This window comes from Capricornis sumatraensis, chromosome 12 (assembly GCF_032405125.1).
Source record: "Capricornis sumatraensis isolate serow.1 chromosome 12, serow.2, whole genome shotgun sequence".
In the NCBI taxonomy this organism is placed as follows: domain Eukaryota; kingdom Metazoa; phylum Chordata; class Mammalia; order Artiodactyla; family Bovidae; genus Capricornis; species Capricornis sumatraensis.
The window spans coordinates 31718864-31740491 of NC_091080.1; the positions used below are offsets into that span (position 1 = coordinate 31718864).

General features: G+C 46.5%; 1 protein-coding gene across 1 annotated transcript in view; it reads left to right on the top strand.

Annotated features, from left to right (window-relative positions):
• The first annotated feature begins 1967 nt into the window (after positions 1 to 1967).
• Positions 1968 to 21628, top strand: part of FOXO1 (forkhead box O1) — a 92228-nt gene continuing 72567 nt past the window's right edge. The window contains exon 1 of the mRNA XM_068984219.1: positions 1968 to 2636. Within this exon, the coding sequence (XP_068840320.1) occupies positions 1968 to 2636 (669 nt within the window). The remainder of the gene's footprint in view (positions 2637 to 21628) is intronic.

Genomic DNA, 21628 nt, shown 5'->3' on the forward strand with positions numbered 1-21628 from the left:
TGTCATTTTGGACAAAGATATTTAAAACTCTACCGTCAGTCGTACATCTTCAGTGATCCCATCTCTCTGAAAGGAAATGCCTTCCATATTCTTTCTAAAAAGAGCAAAACAAAACTTGACAAGTATTTCTTCTGCTCCCTGAGACACAAGGGCCATTGTCTTCCTTTGGCCCCCACTGATCTTGGCAGGACAGCCTGGACCTAGAGCCCAGATGGAGCGAGGTGGGGTGGGATGGGAGGGGGCAGTGATTGACACGCGGGACAAGCAGCCTAAAGCAACACCTGGGAGTGGGGCAGGGCTTCGCCTCAAGCCTTTGGTTCTGTCCCCTGTTAGGTTTTCACCTCTCAACGTCTCAGCACTTGCATTCTAAATAGCAAAGCAATGACAAGCAAACAATCGAATTTAGTGTAAGTAAGTAATAAAGCGACAAGGCTCTCCCTAAGTGCTCTCCTCTGACCCCGCCTTCCCCGTCGTCCCGGACTGACTCAGTGGACAGTCTGAGGTTCCTGCCCAGAGGAACAGGTTCCCACGGAGGGCACGAGGGTTGAGGCTGCCTTCGGCTCTGAGGATGCGTGTGCAGGAGCAATCGTCTTCGGCCGGGGCCGAGCCCCCGGGAACCCGGCTCGGGGCGGCTCGTCTGGCCAACGGCGCCCCCCACCGCCAACCCCCCCACTAGTCTACACCGACCGCCGAGGCTCAGCTCGCGGGTGCGGAAAGGTGGGTTCCCGGCGCTGCGGCGGCGGCTGGGTCCTCCCCGCCGACTCGGCAGTCAGAGCCCGGGCCCCGCGCGGGGGTGGGGACAAGCGTGTGTGCGGCCGGGGCCGGAGAACTCGACACATCGCAGGGAAAGGAAAAAAAAAAACAACCAACCAAACCAAACAAAAACAAAACCCACCGACTTGCCCACGTTTCTCTGCAGAGAAATCGTGGGCGGAGTCGAGAGGGGGCGAGTGAGCAGAACTCCGACGAGGCCGCCTCCGCCCGCCCGCCCACGCACCCACCCACCCGGCGGCCCCTTGAGCGCTGATTGTCCCCGGCCCCCGCCCGGCCCAGCTTCGGGCTCCCGAGCGCAGGTCGAGGCGAAGCGGGCGGCTAGTTCCACTCGGGCTTCCCGAGTACTCGGCTGGGCTCCTCAGTAGTAAACAAAGTGTCGCCGCCGCCTCCACGTTGGTTTGCCTCCTAGCAATCAAAACACTGAGAGGGCGAAAGACTCACAGAAACACTCGAGAATTACCAGAAAATAATAACAGAGAGCCAAAAAAAAAAACACCCCAAAAAACAGAGAGCGAGCGAGCGAGGGAGAGAGTGTGCATGTCAAATAGAAAAACACCCTACTACCCCCCACCAACCCACTGCCGCCTCCCCGTGAAAAACCGAGCCCCGCCCAGGCCGGCGCCCATTGGCGGCCCGGGCGCCGCCGCCGCACTTTCATTGGTCGCAGGGGCCGTCCGTCAGGGGCGGGCCGGCGCGCGCGCCGCCGCCGCCGCCGGCGGGGGGCGGCGGCAGATCCCGTAAGTCGGGGCGGCCGCGTAGTCGCTGCTGCCGCCGCCGCCGCCGCCGCATTCAACAGGCAGCAGCGCCGCGGTCGCGCCCGCCCGGGGAGAGCAAGCGGCCCGCGGCGTCCATCCGTCCGTCCTTCGTTCGGCGCGGAGAGCGACGCCAGCGCTGTCGGGGCCCCGACGACTCTGGCCTGCCGTCCCGTCAGTGCAGCGGACCCGGAGGCGCCTAGATGCGGACGGAGCCGTGAAGTTAAGTTCTGGGCTCGCGCTTCCACTCCGCCGCCGCCGCGCCTCCCTCCGGGTTTCCGTCCGCTCGCTGCACCGACCTCACCCCTTCCCGCAGATCTCGGACAGGCTCTCGGCGCCCTCTCTCCCCTCGGCGCCGCCCCCCCCCCCCCCCCGCCCGGTGCTGCGCTTTTCTCACTTCTGGGCAAGTCCCGCCGCTGGGGGAAGGGTGGGGGGGTCACCATGGCCGAAGCGCCCCAGGTGGTGGAGATCGACCCGGACTTCGAGCCGCTGCCCCGGCCGCGCTCGTGCACCTGGCCGCTGCCCCGGCCGGAGTTTAGCCAGTCCAACTCGGCCACCTCCAGCCCGGCGCCGTCGGGCGGCGCGGCGGCGAACCCCGACGGCGCCGCGGGCCTGCCCTCGGCCTCGGCGGCCGCTGTCAATACCGACTTCATGAGCAGCCTGAGCCTGCTGGAGGAGAGCGGGGACTTCCAACAGGCGCCCGGCTCCGTGGCGGCAGCCGCGGCGGCGGCGGCGGCGGTGGCGGCGGCTGCCGCGGCGGCCGCAGCTGCTGCCACCGGGGGGCTGTGTGGCGACTTCCAGGGCCCGGAGGCGGGCTGCCTGCACTCCGCGCCGCCGCAGCCCCCGCCGCCCGGCCCGCTGTCGCAGCACCCGCCCGTGCCTCCCGCCGCGGCCGCCGCCGCCGGCGGGCCGCTCGCGGGGCAGCCGCGCAAGAGCAGCTCGTCCCGCCGCAACGCGTGGGGCAACCTGTCCTACGCCGACCTCATCACCAAGGCCATCGAGAGCTCGGCCGAGAAGCGGCTCACGCTGTCGCAGATCTACGAGTGGATGGTCAAGAGCGTGCCCTACTTCAAGGATAAGGGCGACAGCAACAGCTCGGCGGGCTGGAAGGTGAGCGGCCTCCGGGCGCACGGCCGGAGCGGGAGGGGTGGGTGGGTGTCCGGGGGAGCCGGCCTCCGTCTGAGGTCGCGGCGGGGCAGAGGAGGAGGACGGGGGACGGGGGCCCGCCGGTACAAGTTCTCTTGGCCTGAAAGTGCAAGGCACGCGGGCAGCGCGTGCAGGGTGAGGGCGAGAGTGGCAGAGGTGGGTCGTGGGCTTGCCCGGGACCCGTCGAGGGGGGCGGGGGGCAGGAATGAGTGTGTTTGCGCGCGCTCTAGTGAGAGTTGGAGCCGGACAGGGAAGGGGCTCGCTGGGACCAGAGCGGGTGAGAAAAAGGACGCCAAGAAGTGGACCTCCGAGCGGCCAGAAAAGTTCGCCCGTGAAAGAGGGGTGGGGCGGGGGGTTCACTGGGAACGGCTCCCCCTCGGCTCGCGCGGACTCCAGCCGCTGCTCATATTGCCCCCTCAGGACATCAAGCGTGAGGGCGGCTCTGCGCCGCCCACGCGGCGCTCGTTCCCCACCCCCAAGCCCCGGGACGCCCCGCGGAGCCGTTTCCGCCGCGCGGGGCGGAGGAGGGCGCGGCGATGGGGGCCTCGGAGCCCCGCCGCCCGAGAACGGAGCTGCAGGTGGAGGGTACAGGCAGGGCGCCAGCCAGGAGGTCCGTGGGGCCGAACGCGCCGTTTTGGGAGGCCAGCGTGCATTTTGTTTTGTTTCGATTGCGTTTCGAAGTGGCCTCGAGTGCCGGGGGCCGGGCGCACCCAGCCAGAGGTAGCGCCTCCGACACGTGCGAAGGGGCGGCCACCGCCGGCGAAGCGCCGGCGCCCGGCCGCGCGGGGCGAGCTAAAGTTCAAGTATGACCCTCGGCGGGGGCGGGAGCTGGCGACAGCGAGGGAGGGGCCGCGGGCGCAGGAAGCTTGCGCCTTTAAAGGGCCAGCGCGTTCTGGCCGCGCGCGCCGCCGGGCCCGGGCCGCGGGGCGGCGAGGCCAGCGCTTCTCCGCGCCAGGAAGTGCCCCGCAAACTTGGCCTCCCCCTAGGTTCAAGGCCTTTAATTAGGCACAGAGAGGCTCCCCTGGATGCCCGGGGCTGGGAACATGTGTCCTCTGTTGCTTTTCCGTCTTAGCACGGAGGTGCAGATCCGAGAGGCAAGGCAGGGGGCTTTGAGACCAGTGTTTTGGGAGAGTTGCAGTGGAGGTTCGAATCTAGGGAACCGGAGGAACCTCCTGCATCGCGGGAGACCCTATAGATGAAGTGCCTCTGGCCCTTTTTGCCTTTCTGGAGAGAGAGAGAGACAGATACCCACCAGGAGAGACCCTGGAGGAGGCAGGTTCATCCCTACCGAGAGGTGGAGAAGGCCCTGGGGTGCTCAGGGGAGGCCGACCGGCCTTCTGTCCGCCCTGCGGCTTCCAGGATCTGGCAGTTTCTCAGTGTCACAGGTGAAAGAATGGATGTGAAGGTTCTGTAGTTGATCTAGACTCCTTCCTCACTCCTCATCTGGACTGTACTCCGTAGTAGTTTTCTTTGCTGCGCACTTGTTACACCAAGGTGGTTTTACATACAGTGTCATCCCAGTGGTTAATGTGTGTCGGAAAGGTTAAGTTAATCACATCGTATTGAAACTCGTGGAGAAGGAGCCAGGATCTTGCTTCTTCCGAAGTGTGTTTTGGAGTAAAAGCCTCACAGAGAATCTCATTCATTACTAGGAATTACATGCAATTTTACCAAGTGCTTCTAAAAGGTAGAGCCTGTGTACTTTATGCGCGGTGTATATTCTTTTAAGTTAGAGGATGTCTGCCAAATTCAGTTTTACTTTAATATTTGAATTTAAGTACTTGACATTTATCAATTCTACTTGAGCTCTTATAAAGCATTTGCCATTAAAAAAACCTTTTTTTTTTAATCATTCGGAGTACGGTATGTACTTAACACCGTTTTTGCATGTCCTTGGAAATGGATACAGCTACTTCAGCTTGTTGGAGTGCCTTTCTTTGAAGATAGGGGAAGGCAAAGTTTGGGAATTATTTTTAGTTTCACCTCTCATGGCCTTAAGTCAAGACATTCTTAAACTAGAAATATAACTTAAATGTATTTAAATTTTTTTTAAGTGCTTTAAAAATAAAAGATTCTAAGGCTAAAATCAACCCCCCCAGCCATTTATATTAGGTTCTTGTTTTAATTTTTTTCCCCAAATGCAATTATAATTTAAAAGTACTGCTTAAAGCTGGAAGATCTGTTAAATGTTAGTAAGAATTATTGGTCCAGAATTAGAGGCCCAGTGGCAGCTCCCTGCAGTTACAGCAGCTCGTAGAACCTCGTGGGCTTTGGGAGGGAGCAGGCTGCCATTCTCAAGTGAGGAAATGTTTCAGGTGTATCAGTCAGTTGGTGTAAGTCAGATTACAGCAAGTGCATTTTCACTTTGAGTAAAAGAGTATTTTAAGAAGAAAAGAAACAACCTGAAGTGTTTTCTAACTCATAACTCGTCTTCTGGTTGGAGTTTTCATAAAAATGAGTTACTTGTTAAAACCAAGTTTCACTCTCAGATCTGAAAGACTCGCTGTGTTTTAAAGATTCATAAAAAGGAGAAATTTTACTATGACTTTTAGCTTGAAAAAAAATTCAATTCTAAAATGCAAATCAACCCAAACTTGACTGCTTTAGGAGAGGCTGCTTTGGAACTAAGTTATTTCCTGTGATTTACTGTAGGGAATTAGATCGAATATTTAATTAAATATAGTTTGTTGTGCTTTTACTTCCTGAGGCCTGCCTGAGAATTTGAAAGTGATTTGCATAGGACAGAATAGTTGGAAAATCTGTTGAAAAGTTCAGAAACTTTTAATTTCTTAAAGACTGGTTGTATTTGTGGGATATGCATTTGTATTTGTAGGAATGGTATGCCAAATCTTCTCTATACTTGTTTGAATATTGCTTAGAGCTGTCATAAGGCTACACACAAAGTGGAAGCTGAGACTTTTGGAAAACCCGAGATCTTTTAAACCATGTACAGTATTTATAAATAGTGAAACTTCATTTCTATGATTTTTTTTTTTTTCCTCTTCCCATGCAGAAAGTTTTCTAGAGCTTGGGAAGTAATATTGTGAGTTCTGTCTTTGTGTTTTGTTTTTGTTTTGAAATTATTTGAAACACTTAATATAGGTTAATAGCTTACTTCAACAGTAAGACCTAACAGTTGTTAAAATTGTTTTACTATGAGCTACCTGAGATAGTCTTTATTTTGGAATGAAGTTTCTTTAATTTGGTCTGTGACCTGATGGTGCATTTTCTCATAATGTTTAAATTATCTATTCTATTCTAAGGGCTTTCAATCTGCAGGTGAGTAATTTAGCCATAGAGATTCCATGGCAGGTTTGATGGCTGCTTTCTTACTGCACAATTATATTTGACAGAATCCTGTGAGGATTATTGAAATTAACCTTAAAGAAAACCTTTTTTACAATCAGGCGAAAATCTCAATATATGTGTTTGAGGAAAGGAGCATGAGGAAAGAGAGTTGGGAAAGGGGCTAATGCAGCAAAGTGTGACGTCTTATTTGCTATAGGCTGAAAGTTATGTGGGTCTGATGTGAACATGTCTGTGGCTGAGATGTTATGTTCAGAAGTTCCCAAATAGATGTCAAATATGAATACTTAATTGCCCCTCATAAGAGCTTCATTTTTATTTTACTTTTGGTCTTCTGGTAAATCCTTGGGGAGATGCGGCATGAGGGGTGACTTCTATTTTTGAATGGTATTCAGCTTTTTTTTTTTTTAAGTGACAAACATGTGAATACTAGAAAGAAGGCATTTTTAATTCTAATGTTTCATGGAAACTTGAAAAATGTTAATGTTTGTTGAGATTCTATCCCCCCCCACCCCCCAGTTACTGTAAGGCATTGGCAACGGACACAAGTATTGCCAGCTATCATGCACTGCGCGGGGATCGTTTAAGTGGGTGCTTCCCAGGTGGTGCAGTGGCAAAGAATCTGCCTGCCAGTGCAAAAAAATGTGGCTTCAATCCCTGGATCTGGAAGATCCCCTGGAGGAGGGCGTGACAACCCACTCCAGTATTCTTGCCTGGAGAATCCCATGGATAGAAGAGCCGGGTGGACTACAGTCCATAGTGTTGCAAAGAGTCTGACGTGACTGAGCCACTGAGCGTGCGCGTGCACACACACACGCACCCACCCACACACGTGAAGTGGGGAGGGAGAAGTGAATACTCAGTGGTTGCTTAGAACCCCTGCTAGGGAGGGCCCCAATGTTTTGCTTGCCCTTGTTCTCTAACCTCTTGATCCAAGCTCCTAAACTGCAGTTCTGGGTGACTTTCTAAGAGAACAGCTGTCTGTATTAGCCTGGAATTTCTTTGGGAAGCCTGAACTGTTTGCATTTTTCTGGAACCCTCTGGTCTTGGAAATGGCCCAGTACCCTGGCATCATAGGAATCGACTCTGCTGGTTTTTTTTTTTTTTTTTTTTTTGTCTTTGTGTGCCATAACTTTGGGGCTTCCTGGGATCCTCTTAGAAAGGCACTGTAAGCCCCATGGTGATGGGAGAGAGCAGAGGAGTTTGCAGGGAAGGAGCGGATCCAGCCCTGCTTCTGCAGTTCAAGGTGTGCCTTCATAGTAAAAGTTTGCAAAGACTTGCCCAGTCCCCCACCTGCCCTGGTGCACACAGAGGTCTGAAGTTGGTAGATTGTTACTCAGTTGTGAACCAGAGAGGACCAGAGGAACCTGAAAGTGTTTATTTTGGTGTGTCTGAGGGGTAAAGGCTTGTTATTTCAGTGGATACTCTGTGTACAAATGCACTCAGGTGTTGATGCAGTCTCCCTTTTTGTTAATTACCAATAAAGACCAACAATATTCAAGTCAGAGGCACAGAAAGTCTTCGAAGATAATTACTACCTTTTTTTTTTTCTGTAGTCTTATACAGAACACCAGAAACATGAAAATGCTTGTTTGTACACTTGTGATTTCATATGGTTCAACCTTTAAAAAAAAACAACCCAGCTTCGTTTTTTCTTTTTCCACTGGCATCCCAGTTTACTCCACTCAGTCTGTCTATGGTGTATGGACTTGTGGGCTAAGTGCTGAACGTACTGAGTCTTGGGTTGAGTTATTTTTGCCACTTGGAAGGCATTTGGGTCACCTCTCTCCCCCATCCCCCCATCTATCCTCATGTAGCTTTGCTGTAACCAAAAGAAAGAAAAGTGAGCTAGTTTCGGTATTAGGCCCAATAAAATTGGAAAGCTAAATCTGCAATTATTCTCATGTAGTACATGAGGATAATTTTATTAGTAGTGCAGCTAAAGAACAGTGATTGTTTTCAGTCTGCGGTCAAAGTATCTTCTTCCCATTTGTTGAATGATTATTGTGTGTAAGTTGTTATATTAGAGGCATTTGATTGATAGAAAAATGACTCAGATGTGGATCCTGTAGGGAGGTTAGATGTGACATGTAATGATTATGATACGTGGTAGCATGGTTAAGTGCCTTTGAGAAAAGTGGAGTTCTGGGTTGGCCATTGAGGTGGACCTTGAAAATGGAATGTTACTCTCCCAAGGTTTCGTTATAAAATATTCTCTGCTGAAGATCATCTACCTACCATCTAGTTTCTACTTCTGGCATTTATGGCACTTGCTCCATCATATATTTGTCCATTGGCACATCCATCTTCCCACCAATCTTAGTTTTTAAAATTTATTTTTGGAATGATGGGTTGGCATTCATAAGGACATGAAAGTAGGGAAACACGGTTTCTCTTTGAGATGGGTATATGCTGCACATAGGGAAGGTTTGAAAAGTATAGGAAGCAGAGCCTACTGTCAGACTGAACTTGGACTTTATATACATTATAAAAATAATATAAACTAAATTTTTCTGTGAAATTGTATCTTTGTTTTTGTAATATAAGAAATTGTGAAAATAGGCTTACATTTTTAGTTTTCTAAATACAATTTCTCAGAAACATGCTCTCATGATAGAGGCCCATGAAATGTGATTTAAAGACAGTGTGCTGCTTTTGATTTAAAAGTGATGTACAGAATTTGGTAATGCGTGGAACAGAATCAACTTACTGTGACTAGTAGAGGTTTATAAAATGTTGAGCTTTTTGCTTGGTTTGTTCTTTAAAATCAACTTTCATGCCCAGTGTCCTGAGGAAAGAGTGATTCAAAGAAAGAAGATTGAGTCTAATTCTTAGTTTTTTTTTTAATGAGAACTCTTGAAGTTAGCAGTCTTTAAATAAACCTACAGCAATTATGAGTGAAAGTTATGTTGCTTTACAGTTTAAATGTCAGTTCTCATACCAGCTAAATATTAGATATCCTTAATAACTTTCTCATTATATCTTTATCCAGTAACCCAAGTACAGGATGAAGAAGGTTATAAGGAGGTGTTTCAACAGATCCAGAGGAGGTTAAATTTAGATAGACTAAACCCAAAATTGATGTCAGGAAGGTAGACATAACTGCATGAATTCGGAATACTTGGAGTGAGTCTGACTAGCCTTTTGGTGAACTAAAAGGTTTATACAGTAAAAACTCTGGCATATCAAAAGGCAGACATACAGATATATTAAAGCTTATTGGCCATTTTAGAAATGACAGGTGTTGAAATATAGGAAGCTGTTTTACTCCTGTGTTTATACCTATAGTAGCAGGCAGCACTTTATTCAGAAGATACCCTGCTGCTAGGGGGAGGACAGTGATGCAAAAATAGACGACATAGTTCACCACTGTGAGGTTTTGTTAAATGAGTAAGTTACCATCCACCTGGATGAAACAGCTTTCGCAGCACACCAGGTCATCCCTCTTGTGTGATTGTTAATGATGTCTGGGTCATCTAGTCAAAAGTAACTAGGAAACGATTGGTCAGTCTTGTTTCCCCCCTCTCAACTTCTGTAGATTGGGTGAGGGTGAAAATTGCTGGCCAGGTCTTGGGTCTTTTCATTCCATAAGCAGAGAGAGAGGTAAAGCATCTCCCTCTGGGCAGAGTCAGAAGTCATTGTGGAAGTCTGTGGGTTGGCAGGTCATTTCTTCCACGGTGGCCCGTTCCTGCTGACAGAGAGTCATATGAGTTCTTCAGTTGTTAGTGATCGTGGGTGGCACTACCGTCTTTTGAGAAGAGAATGTCACCTCCAACTTGAACTTTCCTTGGTGGCTCAGAAGGTAGAGCGTCTGTCTACAATGTGGGAGACCCGGGTTTGATCCCTGGGTAGGGAAGATCCCCTGGAGAAGGCAGTGGCACCCCACTCCAGTACTTCTGCCTGGAAAATCCCATGGACGGAGGAGCTTGGTAGGCTGCAGTCCATGGGATCACTATGAGTTGGACACGACTGAGCGACTTCACTTCACCTCCAAAGCACATGGCCCATAGGCGTGTGTGACCTGGCATGTTCTCTTGCCTCTGACAGGTCCTGCTCTTCTCGAACCCTCGCCAGCCACATGCATGGAGATGCCCAAGCTGCCACCTTTTTGGCTGTGACTTGGTTCTATAATCTCTGCATTGGTCTTTGACCTAAAAAGAAAGTCTTTTTCTGCCTTGATTAATTTTTTCCCCTAGATGATATTTGTCTTAATTGTAGCATCGTTCTTTGTGTGGCTGAAGTGACAGACCTGATCCTAGTACTAAACCCCGTGATCTTAACACCTTTGGAGATGCTGTCCAGCTCACCTTATTAAAAGCAAAGCTGTCCTGAGAAAGAGGGTTGGCAGAGCTGGTGGTCTGTGTCCATTTGTTTTTCCTTCATTTGATGAAGTCAAATGAAGGCTATTTTGAGGAAGGCTATTTCTCAATTGCCTTTCCTTCTGAATCTAGAAAATGGGTCATGGTTTTGTGAGTCTTTTCTTTTATTAAATTAGAGATTTGATAAGAATCAGGATCAGGTGGCTCAGTGGTAAATAACCCACCTGCCAATGCAAGAGATGTGGGTTCAATCCTGGGGTTGGGAAGATCCCCTGGAGGAGGAAATGACAACCCACTCCAGTATTCTTGCTTGGGAAATCCCTGGACAGAGGAGCCTGGTGCGCTGCAGTCCACGGGGTTGCAAAGCTGGCACGCACAGTCGGGGTTTGAGAAGAAATGTTTTTCTGTTTGCAGCTGTGACCGAGTTGTTACACAGCTTGCCTTTGCACTGCCAGTGAGGGGCCTACATGATTGGTTTGCTGAGTTAAAAATTTGAAAGTAGCTAAGGAACCTGATTTCAGGAAGGGGGAGGGGACCTCAGTGGCTGTGTTTTGTACCTGCAGTAAAAAACTCTCAAAGAGCGTGATTAACCCCCTCTTATTTGGACTCAAGCCAAGACAGAGGCCTGCCTAGTGAAGGAAGGAGGAAGAGGAGAAGGAGGCACTTAGCTTTGCCTCTTTGCTTCCCATATCAGTGTTCCTATTTTAATTAAAAAATAAGTGCTTTCCTCCACCAATAGCATGCCTCAGAAGCCTGCCATGTAGGTGGCTTGAGGGGAGACCTCTCTTGTCCGAAAGAGAAGTGCCTGCCCACAGAGTGAGGTGGCAGTATGTTTGTAGTGATGCTGAGGGTAAGTGAAGAGGGTCTACCTGAAAACAAATGCATTTGAATTTCAAGTCCAATTTGGAGAGATAAAAAATTGAATTATGTTAATTCCTAGACTTGTTAATATTGTGTGCCCTTTAAAGCTAAAAAAATAACCACATAAATATCTGGAAATGGTCTATAGAAGCAAATATATATCATATCTCAGACAGTTTGGTTGTTTGGAAGCAAGGTAAAAGGAAATGGTTTGCATATGGTTTAGCCAGAGGGTCTTATTTTAGTAGAATCTTGAGACAGTGGATTTCATTGCACTCCTATTTTGACATGAATTTTTGCGGTTATTCCTTAGTGTAGGGTTGCAGCGAGATAGGTGGATTTGAGATGTTCTTTATAATGTTTAATTTTCAGGGTCATCAATTTGTCACACCAGTGAGGGTTCCTTGTCAGGTTTCAGCCCGCCAATACTGTGATTTGAATACTGGAGACACCCAGACACCTTAAAGGCAGGCGTTGCATTACCTGTCTGCTCCGCAAGGCTAGCCTTGAAGGGGTCGGAGGGGGAGGTAGCCAAGGGGAACTTACTGAACTTGTAAATATCAGCTGAGGTTGTTTGTATACCGGATAACCTAGCTGGCTGCACCTCTCTAAACTTGAATGTAAACCTTTTTTCTCTGGATGGGTAGATATGCATGCCGTCGTGAAATTTACATGCAGTGAATATGAAAGAATCCTGTGGCCCCTCAGGACTGAGACAGTTCTCTATAATCTGTGCGACTGTATTGGTCTCTCCCTCAGCCTTTTGGAATTTAATTTTCTCTCTGGTGGCCCATTGTGACATTTGCATGCACTGAATGTGAAAGATGCCTGTACTCCAACTCTTGTTACCCAAAGTGATTTCCTGAACCCTTTGGAATTCCTGGAGTAGAATTACTTAACGTAGGGCCTGGGTTTATATTTATTATGTGTATTTGCATTAATGTGCAGGCTTTCAGGTTATGATGGAACGCTGATGTTACGCACAGTATTCGGTGACCTGTTTTAGAAGAGGGTCACTCTAATGGTTTTCATTGTTGTTTTTATTATCTTCTGAAATATGTGGGATAATTAAAAAACTAATGCTAAAGAAAGGAATCTTCTAGAGTTGGAAATTCCTGTAATGAGGCACATTTTGATGCAGTTTACGTCCTCTTTTTGTTTCTGTAATGAGTACTTCTCCAGCTGCGATCCTCCTGCTCTGTTGTAGCCCTGTAATATTATATTCCAGTATCCTTGGTGTTTCCTTGAAGTGCTCTGTATTTCTTGAAATGCCATTTTGATACTTTTGATAATGAATTGTACCAAGAACATTGTACCATTTTTTTTTTAATGCAGAAGTCACTTTATTAAAAAAAATTTGAGAAGCATGATTGTCAGAAGCTTCCAGAATTCCTTTGCCCATGCTGCAGTGTTTAGGTGGGTCCTTGTGCTGGAAGGCTAGTCTCCCTGTCTGTCATCATCCTTTCAGAGGCTGCCCTTCCTTATGGTCTTTTCAGCCTGAATTTATTTCTCACTGTGGTGTCTGAGTCTAGTCAGTATTAAATTAACCTGTTCGGCTGAGTTGAGTTACAAGCCATTTGGTGTGAGTAGTTTGAATATTAAGTCTGTGCCCTTGCATTCCTTGGTGTGATTGCTTTATTTTGCGCTGAAGGGTAGGGAATAGAGAATAAAATGGAGGGAATATTGATATGGAGGCAGCTCATACTTATGCTGAGTAGTTTTTTCTGAACAAACAGTAGGTACATGTTTGAAGTCCGTTCCAGACCTTACTGCCTTCTGATTGCATGCCTTCTAAATTATCTTTCTTTGAAAAAAATTAAAAATGCTGATTATTGTGCCATGTGCTCCCATCGAATAGTGTAAACTGTCTTGAGTCCGTTGAAATGCTGAATGTGTTCCTAGAAGGAATTCCTGCTTAATTTCTTTTGTGATGAAATTATGGAGACATTTTAATCAAAGACAAGCTGTTGATGGCTGTGTCCTTAGACTACCCATTACCTCTGCCTGTGTTTATGTGTAAAAGCCAAGAAGAGAAAAGGGAAAACACATTCAGTCCTGGAAGTCTTAGAGCTGAGATCGATTGCCCTGCAGTTGACAACTCAGGGCCGCCAATTATGCCTCATTTACACTCCCCACCTCCATTTGTGTTTCAAATCACTCTTGAAAGAGCACTGGGAGGAAGAAGGAATGAAGGATAACCCGAAAACTTAAACCATTTCAGAGGGATTCCTTTCATGACTAACGTCTTTGAGATCCTTAACTCTGCGAATCCACCCCTGGGATTGGAAATGGAGACAGCCCCCCACCCCTTAAATCACGTGCCCCGTTATACTAGTTTCTCGGTGGCTTGCTGAGACTGTTTGAGGGACTCACTGAGAAAAATGACATTGCATTTTATTAGGCAGAGTTTCAGGCTTTTTGCAGACAAGCTCACCTCTGCTGATGAGCTGTCCCTGCTCCCCTGGGCTGTTGTCTTGCTCCTCAGGCCTGAAACAAGCCAGCAGCCACCTTTCTGCAGACCTGCAAGGGGCACACGGCCAGCTCACGGGTCCACCGAGAAGAGCATAATGACTTGTCAGACCACATTTATTGTGCAAATGAACTTGAAAGTCACCCAGGACAGCTCCCCTCTGTAGGCTTAAACCCTTTTGAGTTTAATGTCCCTTCTGCCTTTTTTCACCAGGTTACAGCTTTTGGATTTACAGTAACTCATTCTGTCTATAAATATATTTAGTAGTATTTTTGTGTGGTCAAACACGAGGCATGACCTTTGACATCCTGCTTGACATGCTTGGCAACTTGACATCCTTCACTTTAGATGGAATTCCCTGGCTTTGTTTCCTGTGCTAGTGTGGGGAGTATGCGTTTTGGCTCTTTCAATCAGAGGTGGAGGAAGACAGGAAAAAAGTAAAATTGGACCTCACAAAGAGGGTATTAGTTTTCTCTTCTGGGTGTGGTACAGTTGGCATGCTTTTTATTAGGAGTCTGAGCCTACGAAAGTAGTGCCAAATACTGAGAAAATGCTATACTCGTATTTGTTTTATTTTCTCTGATCTGGATTTAAATTTTTGACTAGCTCGACATTTTAGGGTCTTTGAACTCTTCTTTCATCTGTGTACACATGGCAAAGAGAACTAAAATGCTTGTCTTTTTGTGATGTCTTTACCAGTCCTAAGTTTGCCATCAACTGCAAAGGGGGGGGATGTATTTGCACCTCTCCTGGAGGAGGGGAGTGTTGGCTGCTACTGACTAAAAGCTTACATGTGTGATTATGTTTCCTGAATGTAGTCAAAACTGACATCAAAAATTATCCCCTTTGAATTGTCATGAAATCTGACATTTAGCATCTGAAATTTAGCATCTGAAGCTTGATGAAGTGGAGAGAAACTGTTGAAGTCAGAGTTTTATAGTATTTTCTTTTTAAAAGTCACCTTTTGCTGTAAGCATTTTAAACAGAAAATCGTAATGTATCCCTACCTCCCAATAACCCACCAGTAGGCCTGCCATTTAATTTTCTCATTTCCCATCTAAGGTCAATACCCAGGGTAGGTTAGTTAACAGTGTTCGATGTAGGGACTGTATTTTGTTTTCAGTTATGCACTAAATGAAGAATGCCTCGTGCAGCCTTCTGAGCTTTTTGAGGGCACACATCCCCATGCTTGTATTTTAAAATAGTGCTGCTTTTGATCATCACCCCTTCCCCCCTTTTTCATTGCCTCTTTGCTTTCCTTCTTATTTCAGCCCCCTCATTTATTTGTTTTGAATATATTTTTCCAGCTTATTAGGTGAGACCTTTCCTTAAAGTTTATTGCTGGTTCCAGCAACCTGATTGTATTTACGACTGCCATTGGAAATGGTCCCTAAATCATTAATAGATCTGATCTCATTCAGAAGTATTTACAAGGAGATTTGTGTCTGAAACAGACAACAAGGATGTTGTCTGTATAGAGGTTACCTTAAAGAGTTGGCATTCCTGTTTATCTCCTCGTTCTTGACTTTTGGCTCAAGGCCTTTAAAGTGTACTGAGCTTTGTGTAAGAGAAGGTATGAGGAATCATGAAGTTTTTAGTTGAATAAATTTTAAAAGCACTGCTTGGTGTGTGAGCCTCTGGTTGGCCACTTGGAGATTTTGAGAATCCCTACCACCCACACTGCTAAAAAGCTTATTTCTGTATTGAGCCTCTGTGTTGATGTATAATTCCCTTCCTCTTTGCCCCCGGTTTGCTCCTGGGTCTGGACTTGGGAGCTTCATTGAATCAGCTTACTTTATTTCCCCTTCATGTACCTGAAGCCAGTTCCCATAGTTATTTTCCCAGCTGACCAGTCCCAACTCCTTAATAAACACTTCTGAGGACTTAAGATTTGTACACGTTGTCAAAACGTCGAACCCCAAACCCAGTTGTCTGTGGACAGGGAATGACCAGTCCACATGACGAAGTAGGAGCCCCACCTTAAGCCAGACCTGTGAAGAGGAGATCTTCAAGGAGGCGAGTGACTGAGGGGAATAAACTTAATGGAAGCAACTCAGTGTATTTTAGCCTTTTATGCCACAAACCTGTTAGTCTGCCTGTCTTGATTTTTTTATTTAACTACCGTTTGTACTGATAAGTAGTCAGGGGAAGGGAAGGAAAGAGCGTTTTGGATGTGGGATAGTCTGAATGTGTAGCTGTGACTTTCTGCGCTGCCGCATTCATCCCATTCCGTGATGTGTAGTTACCCTGTGTTTGACTTTTGGAAGTGAGAACCATTCCAAAGTGCAAGATGAGTAATCCTAGCCGTATCAGCATTATGCCAGGTGTATATTGTCATCAGCTGCTTTTACTGAGCTCCAGTGTGTCCTCTTGCTTTTCAGTGGTGAATCTTGAACTTTGTCTCTAGCCGGAGTCTGGCTTAGCAAATTCTGTAACCTTCCTGCTCCATCTGTGTTAAATGTGGAAATGATTGATTTTTGAGATGGGTAATGTTGGTTGATTTCACATTCTGAAGTTTTAAATTTCAACTTCAGGCCTAGAGAATATGAGACTGCAGACTGGAGAAGTCTCTACAATTAGTAAAAGCAGTTAAAATCTCAGGGTTGTGTGGTTTTTGTTTTTTTAATGAGAAGAGAGAATGCTGCCCCTGTTAATTGCAGAGATTTGACCCAGGCAAACCAGGCTTTATGGAGTTGAGATCTCTTAATATTAAGGCCGTGAAGCGCCTGTAAATCACTTAAGAAGCTCCTGAGCCAGTACTGTGTGCGTGCAGACATTCTTACATCACGGGTGTGTCTCTGTGTCCTTTGGATTTGATGCTCACCCTTACCACCGCCTTTTCCTTGGTCCTCCCAGTCAGTACCTTTGCCCTTTCTGTTCAGAGCAGTAGAGTCCCCACTCCTTGTCAGTCCACTTGGAGGCTTCGCTTACCTGGCTCCACCTTGGATGAGCTGAGCCAGGAGCAGAACATTCGTCCTGTTTTAATCACGGATTGTTGGGAATCATTGGCTGGCCAGTGCCAGTGTCTAAAAAACACACTTAGATAGCTCTTCTTACACATCCCTGGGAGGATGCCCATAGACCATCAAGGTGTTTGAGACTGGGTGTTGAGGTCACTGCAGAGCCATCAGAATTCCCTCTGGCATTTGCTTTTCCTAATGCCCTCATGAGCCTAGTCCAGATCTGTGATTTTTCAGTGACTGTTAGAGGAGGTCCTGAGTTTTGTTTCCAGATGGGTAAACAGATAATTCATATTTGGACAAGTCCCATTTCTGCTGTATTAGCTTCTTTACCTGTAAAATGGGGCTAATGATAACACTGAGGGTACTTGTAGGGCACTTCGCGGTGCTCAGAGCAGGGAGCTAGGTAGTCAGGCCATATTACAGGTTTCGGCATCAGCAGAAATACTTGGACTTGAAATTCAGAGTAGCTGAGAGTCTGGGGCTTTCATATTTTGTCTCTGGACGTCTTGATTATATAAAATGTGTTTCGATTAAAAAAAAACAGAGTAGAACCAAAGAAAGCTAAAATGGCTAACTAGACCTTTCTTTCCCAAACTTGCCTGGTAATTCTGTAGCAAATTTAATAAGGGTGTTCTGGAGACTGGTTTTGTGTTTTGGAGGAACCTCTGATAGTACAGGAAAATAGCTGGCAATATGAAAAAGCAGAGAGTAAAATTGTATGTAAACTTGTTCAACTGTATGAAATATCTTTCAGTTTCAGTTTCCAATTGTGTGAAATGTCTGGAAGGAAATATGCCCAGATACTACAGGTGGGTTGTATTTAAATTGTATAAATATGGGTAATTTATTTTTTGCCTTTATATTTTGCCTTTAAAGATTTTAAGCAACACATGTCTTTATTAGAAGCATTAAGGTTTTTGAAATGAAAATGAAATTTGAGATTTTCCATCCCTCCTCTTCCTCCTCCTCCTCCTCGAGAGAATATTGGATTCAGGCAAGCAATCACATAAACATAAAAGGTAGTAGCTGCCATTACTATCCCCATTTTTTTAAAGGATTGATGCATTTTATTATGTCAGAATTGAAGTATTCTGGCGATGGCACCCCACTCCACTACTCTTGCCTGGAAAATCCCATGGATGGAGGAGCCTGGTAGGCTGCAGTGCATGAGGTCGCTAAGGGTCGGACACGGCTGAGTGACTTCCCTTTCACTTTCACGCATTGGAGAAGGAAATGGCAGCCCACTCCAGTGTTCTTGCCTGAAGAATCCCAGGGACGGGGGAGCCTGGTGGGCTGCCGTCTACGGGGTCGCACAGAGTCGGACACGACTGAAGCGACTTAGCAGCAGCAGCAGCATGGAGTAAAAGGTATATTGGATTATTATCCAAAATATTAAAAATACTCCCACTAATCAATAAGAAAATGTCAAACAACTCTCCCCAAAGTAAACACTGGGTATGAATAGGCAATTTATATGAGGGAGAAAAGCAGATGACCAATTAGTACCTTAAAAGATGACCCAATTCATCAGTAACCAGAAAACTACTAATTAAAACTGTAATATACTATTTAAAACCCTACATATTGGCAAACACTGTAAATATGACAATACCAAGTGTTGAACAAAGATGATGTATAAAAATTGACTGTTCCTGTTTTTTAGGTGAGGAGCCAGGGGCATAAACAGCCCAGTGTCACATAGTAAGTGAGAGAAGCAAGATGCTGGCGGGTTTTTATTGTAGAGCTCAGACTCTTAACCACTTCACTTTGCTGTATCAGAGAGAATGATTGTGTTTGGGGTCTCGGAGGAAAACTAGGACTTACCGTTGGAAATAAGATAAAGTGAATGGATAAGGTGATCAGTTAATTTTCAGCATCCAAACAGTTAATACGCACGGTGACAATCCTAAGACAGAAATGTTGCTAGCTTGTTCAGTTAGTTAACTAGACTGTTTGGCGTACGTAGTATGCCTTTGGGGTAGTGAGCTTTCTGGTCCTCTGAGGAGGGAAAGGCATGCATTTGTGGTGATGATTAATGAAGGGTTGGGAGAAGTGACCCAGTGACCCAGTCATGGTTCTCAGTGTGCCAGAAAAGAGTCTTTGGCCCATATTTTCCTCACCAGATGGCCTGGTGGGTGCTGGGGTGTTCTGTGGGCTCTGTTACTCCGTCTGCACACTGCTTGGGAGGAAGAGCGCTTCCCTCACGGGGAGTGATGGACTTGGCCTGGTGATGCTCTGGGGTTAACAGAGCAAAAGCTGACCCATTTGGACAGAAGAGACTTGTGTTTGGGCCGAGCTTACGCTTCAGGAAGGCAATTGAACCCTCATTTAAGGGACAAGGATATGAGGCAAATTCTTACCTGACCTATCCCCCAAACTTTAATAAGGTGCTGGTCAGCCTTCTTTACCAGTTGGCCGTGTTTCCATTCCAAGGCTGGGACCTTACTAGGTCATCAGTTGGTCTGTATAACTCTAGAATGCCCCTCGTCGAGAGAAAGTCCTCTGCATTGGGAGCTGCTTGACCAGAGGATTGTGGTTTGGAGGAAATGGTAGCCGTGCTTCAGGGATAGATACCGCTTAATTTCGGATCCTCCTTCCAAATGGTGTTCGTTCCCCCCTGCCTTTCCCATACAGCCTTGAAAAATGGCATCAACCCACAGCAATTATTTCTCCCATCTGCTTTTGTGTGAAGTGGTAACGTGTTAGGTTTTTCCTGAACAAGTCGTTCCTAATAGATGGACAGGATTTGTGCCATTTAATTTAGTATGGGGTTTTATACTAAATTATTAATAACTAAGGTTATTAATATTTATTTTATTTAGGTAATGGAATTTCTCTCTACCTAAGTAAAAGGACCCCCTGGAGTGGTAACGTTTGCACTTGATCTTAGCCAAAAGGCTGAGAAGCAATAGCAGTAGTGTTTAGAACCTGGAGTATTGTCACCAGATCCATTCCGGCTTGTTGAACTTAGCAGAACTTTGGGCAGGTTAACATTAGGTATAGGTTTCCTCATCTGTAAAATGATAATACTACATCCTGGGATTGTTGTTACTGTCTTCTTTGCCCTCTTATCTGTTCTATCTGGAGAGATTTTTCAGATTGAGGAGAGGAAGGAAAAAATTCCAAGTTCAGCCTTACCTCATTTTGTTGCCCTTCTCTTTTCTTTCGTTTTGCTGTTACTGCTTTTTTTTTTTTAAAAAAAAGACAAAAACGAATTGAAAGTTTGTGGTAACCATGTGTTGAGGAAGTTTCTTGATGCCATTTTCCCAACACCATTTGCTCCCTTTGTGTCTCTGTTCCATTTTGGCAATTATTGCAATATTGCAAAAAATTATTGCAATATTACGAAGTATTCATTATTGTATTTGTTATGGTGATCAATGATCTCTGATATTACTATTGCAAACAGATTACAACTCTCTGAAGGCTCAGATGATGGTTAGCATTCTTAAATGAAGGCATGTATATATTTTCTGAGACGTAATGCTGTTGCACACGTAATAAACAGAGGATGAGATGGATGGATGGCACCACCGACTCAATGGACGTGAGTCTGACCAAACTCTGGGAGATGGTGAGGGACAGGAAAGCCTGGCGTGCTGCAGTCCATGGGGTCGCAAAGAGCTGGACACGACTAAGCGACTGAACAGCAATAACAACAGTGTAAACGTGACTTATATGCACCAGGAAACCCAGAGGTGCGTGTGATTCACTATTGCGTGTGTGCTCTGTCTCAGTGGTCTGAAATGGAGCCTGCAGTGTGTCCGAGGCACGTCTGTATTTCTGCATTCCTGACAAAAGACTAGGTTCTCAACTGGGAGGGATTTGTGCACCGCCTGCCCCCAAGAATATTTGGCAATTTGGGAGAATTTTTTCGTCGTCGCAATTGGGGGTGGGGCTGCTAGCACTCAGAGGGGAAAGACCACGATTGCTGCTAAACATCCAGGGCAGCCCTCCAGCAGAGCATCATCCAGCCTCAAGCCTCAGTACTGCTGAGATTGGGAAGCCTTGTTCTATGTAAAATTTCCCTTTGTTTTTTTCCTGCCCTAAAATCTCATTATTTGTTGTTCACTGTTGTTGTATGTGCTCAGTCGTGTCCGACTCTTTGCGACCCCATGGGCTGTAGCCTGTCAGGCTCCTCTGTCCTTGGGATTCTCCAGGCAAGAATGCTGGCATGGGTTGCATTTTCTCTTCCAGCGGATCTTCCCGACCTGGGGATCGAACCCGTGTCTCCTCAGACTCTTGCATTGGCAGGTGGATTCTTTACCACTGTGACACCGAGGAAGCCTCATTTACTGTTTCATTAAATGACTTCAGAACTTCTTCCTCCCTCTTCCTGGCGTGAATATAAGGTTTGCTTTGGTTCTTTTCAGTACTGTCATAAGAGGGAATGAGTTTTCTTAAGGACAGTTTCTGCCTTCTGAAATCCTGGGTGCCCCCGGGTGTGTGGTGGCAAAGTGCTCTGCCCAGGCCTGGTCCTTGCGCACTGATGTGTGATGGGAGTTGGCGGTGCCCGCCTTTCCTGCACGGCCTCCTTCCTCTGCTCACAGTGCCTCTTTTGCTCTCTCCCTTACGAAGCCTTTCCTGGTTCCCTCCCAGTTGAATTCCAATCCAAAGGGATCTCTTGCCTTTGATTCCTTGTGATGGGTGTGCCTTCTCGTGGATTTGTCTCTTGCTTCCTGTCTCACCGTGGACTGGGAGCTCTTCAGGGCAGAATTTTTCCTTTCTGTTTCCTCGTCTCTGGAAACAGTTGAGTATAGTTCCTCCCACATAAATGGATAGGAAACAAATAGTTAGAAAACAGCATACTACATTTTTCTTGAAGAGGACCAAAAGATAATTTCTTTTATTCGTTCATATTATGTTTTCATACGTCACTGTAATATTCCTCTTTAAGTTAGATGATGATGATGCCAGAGATTCTCATTGCTTGATGTGTTTTTCTAGAGCAACCTTTTAAATTACCAGGTCCTTAAATTATCTGGTTCTCTACTAATTGTACTCCGTTCACTCACTCAGTTGTGTCCGACTCTCTGT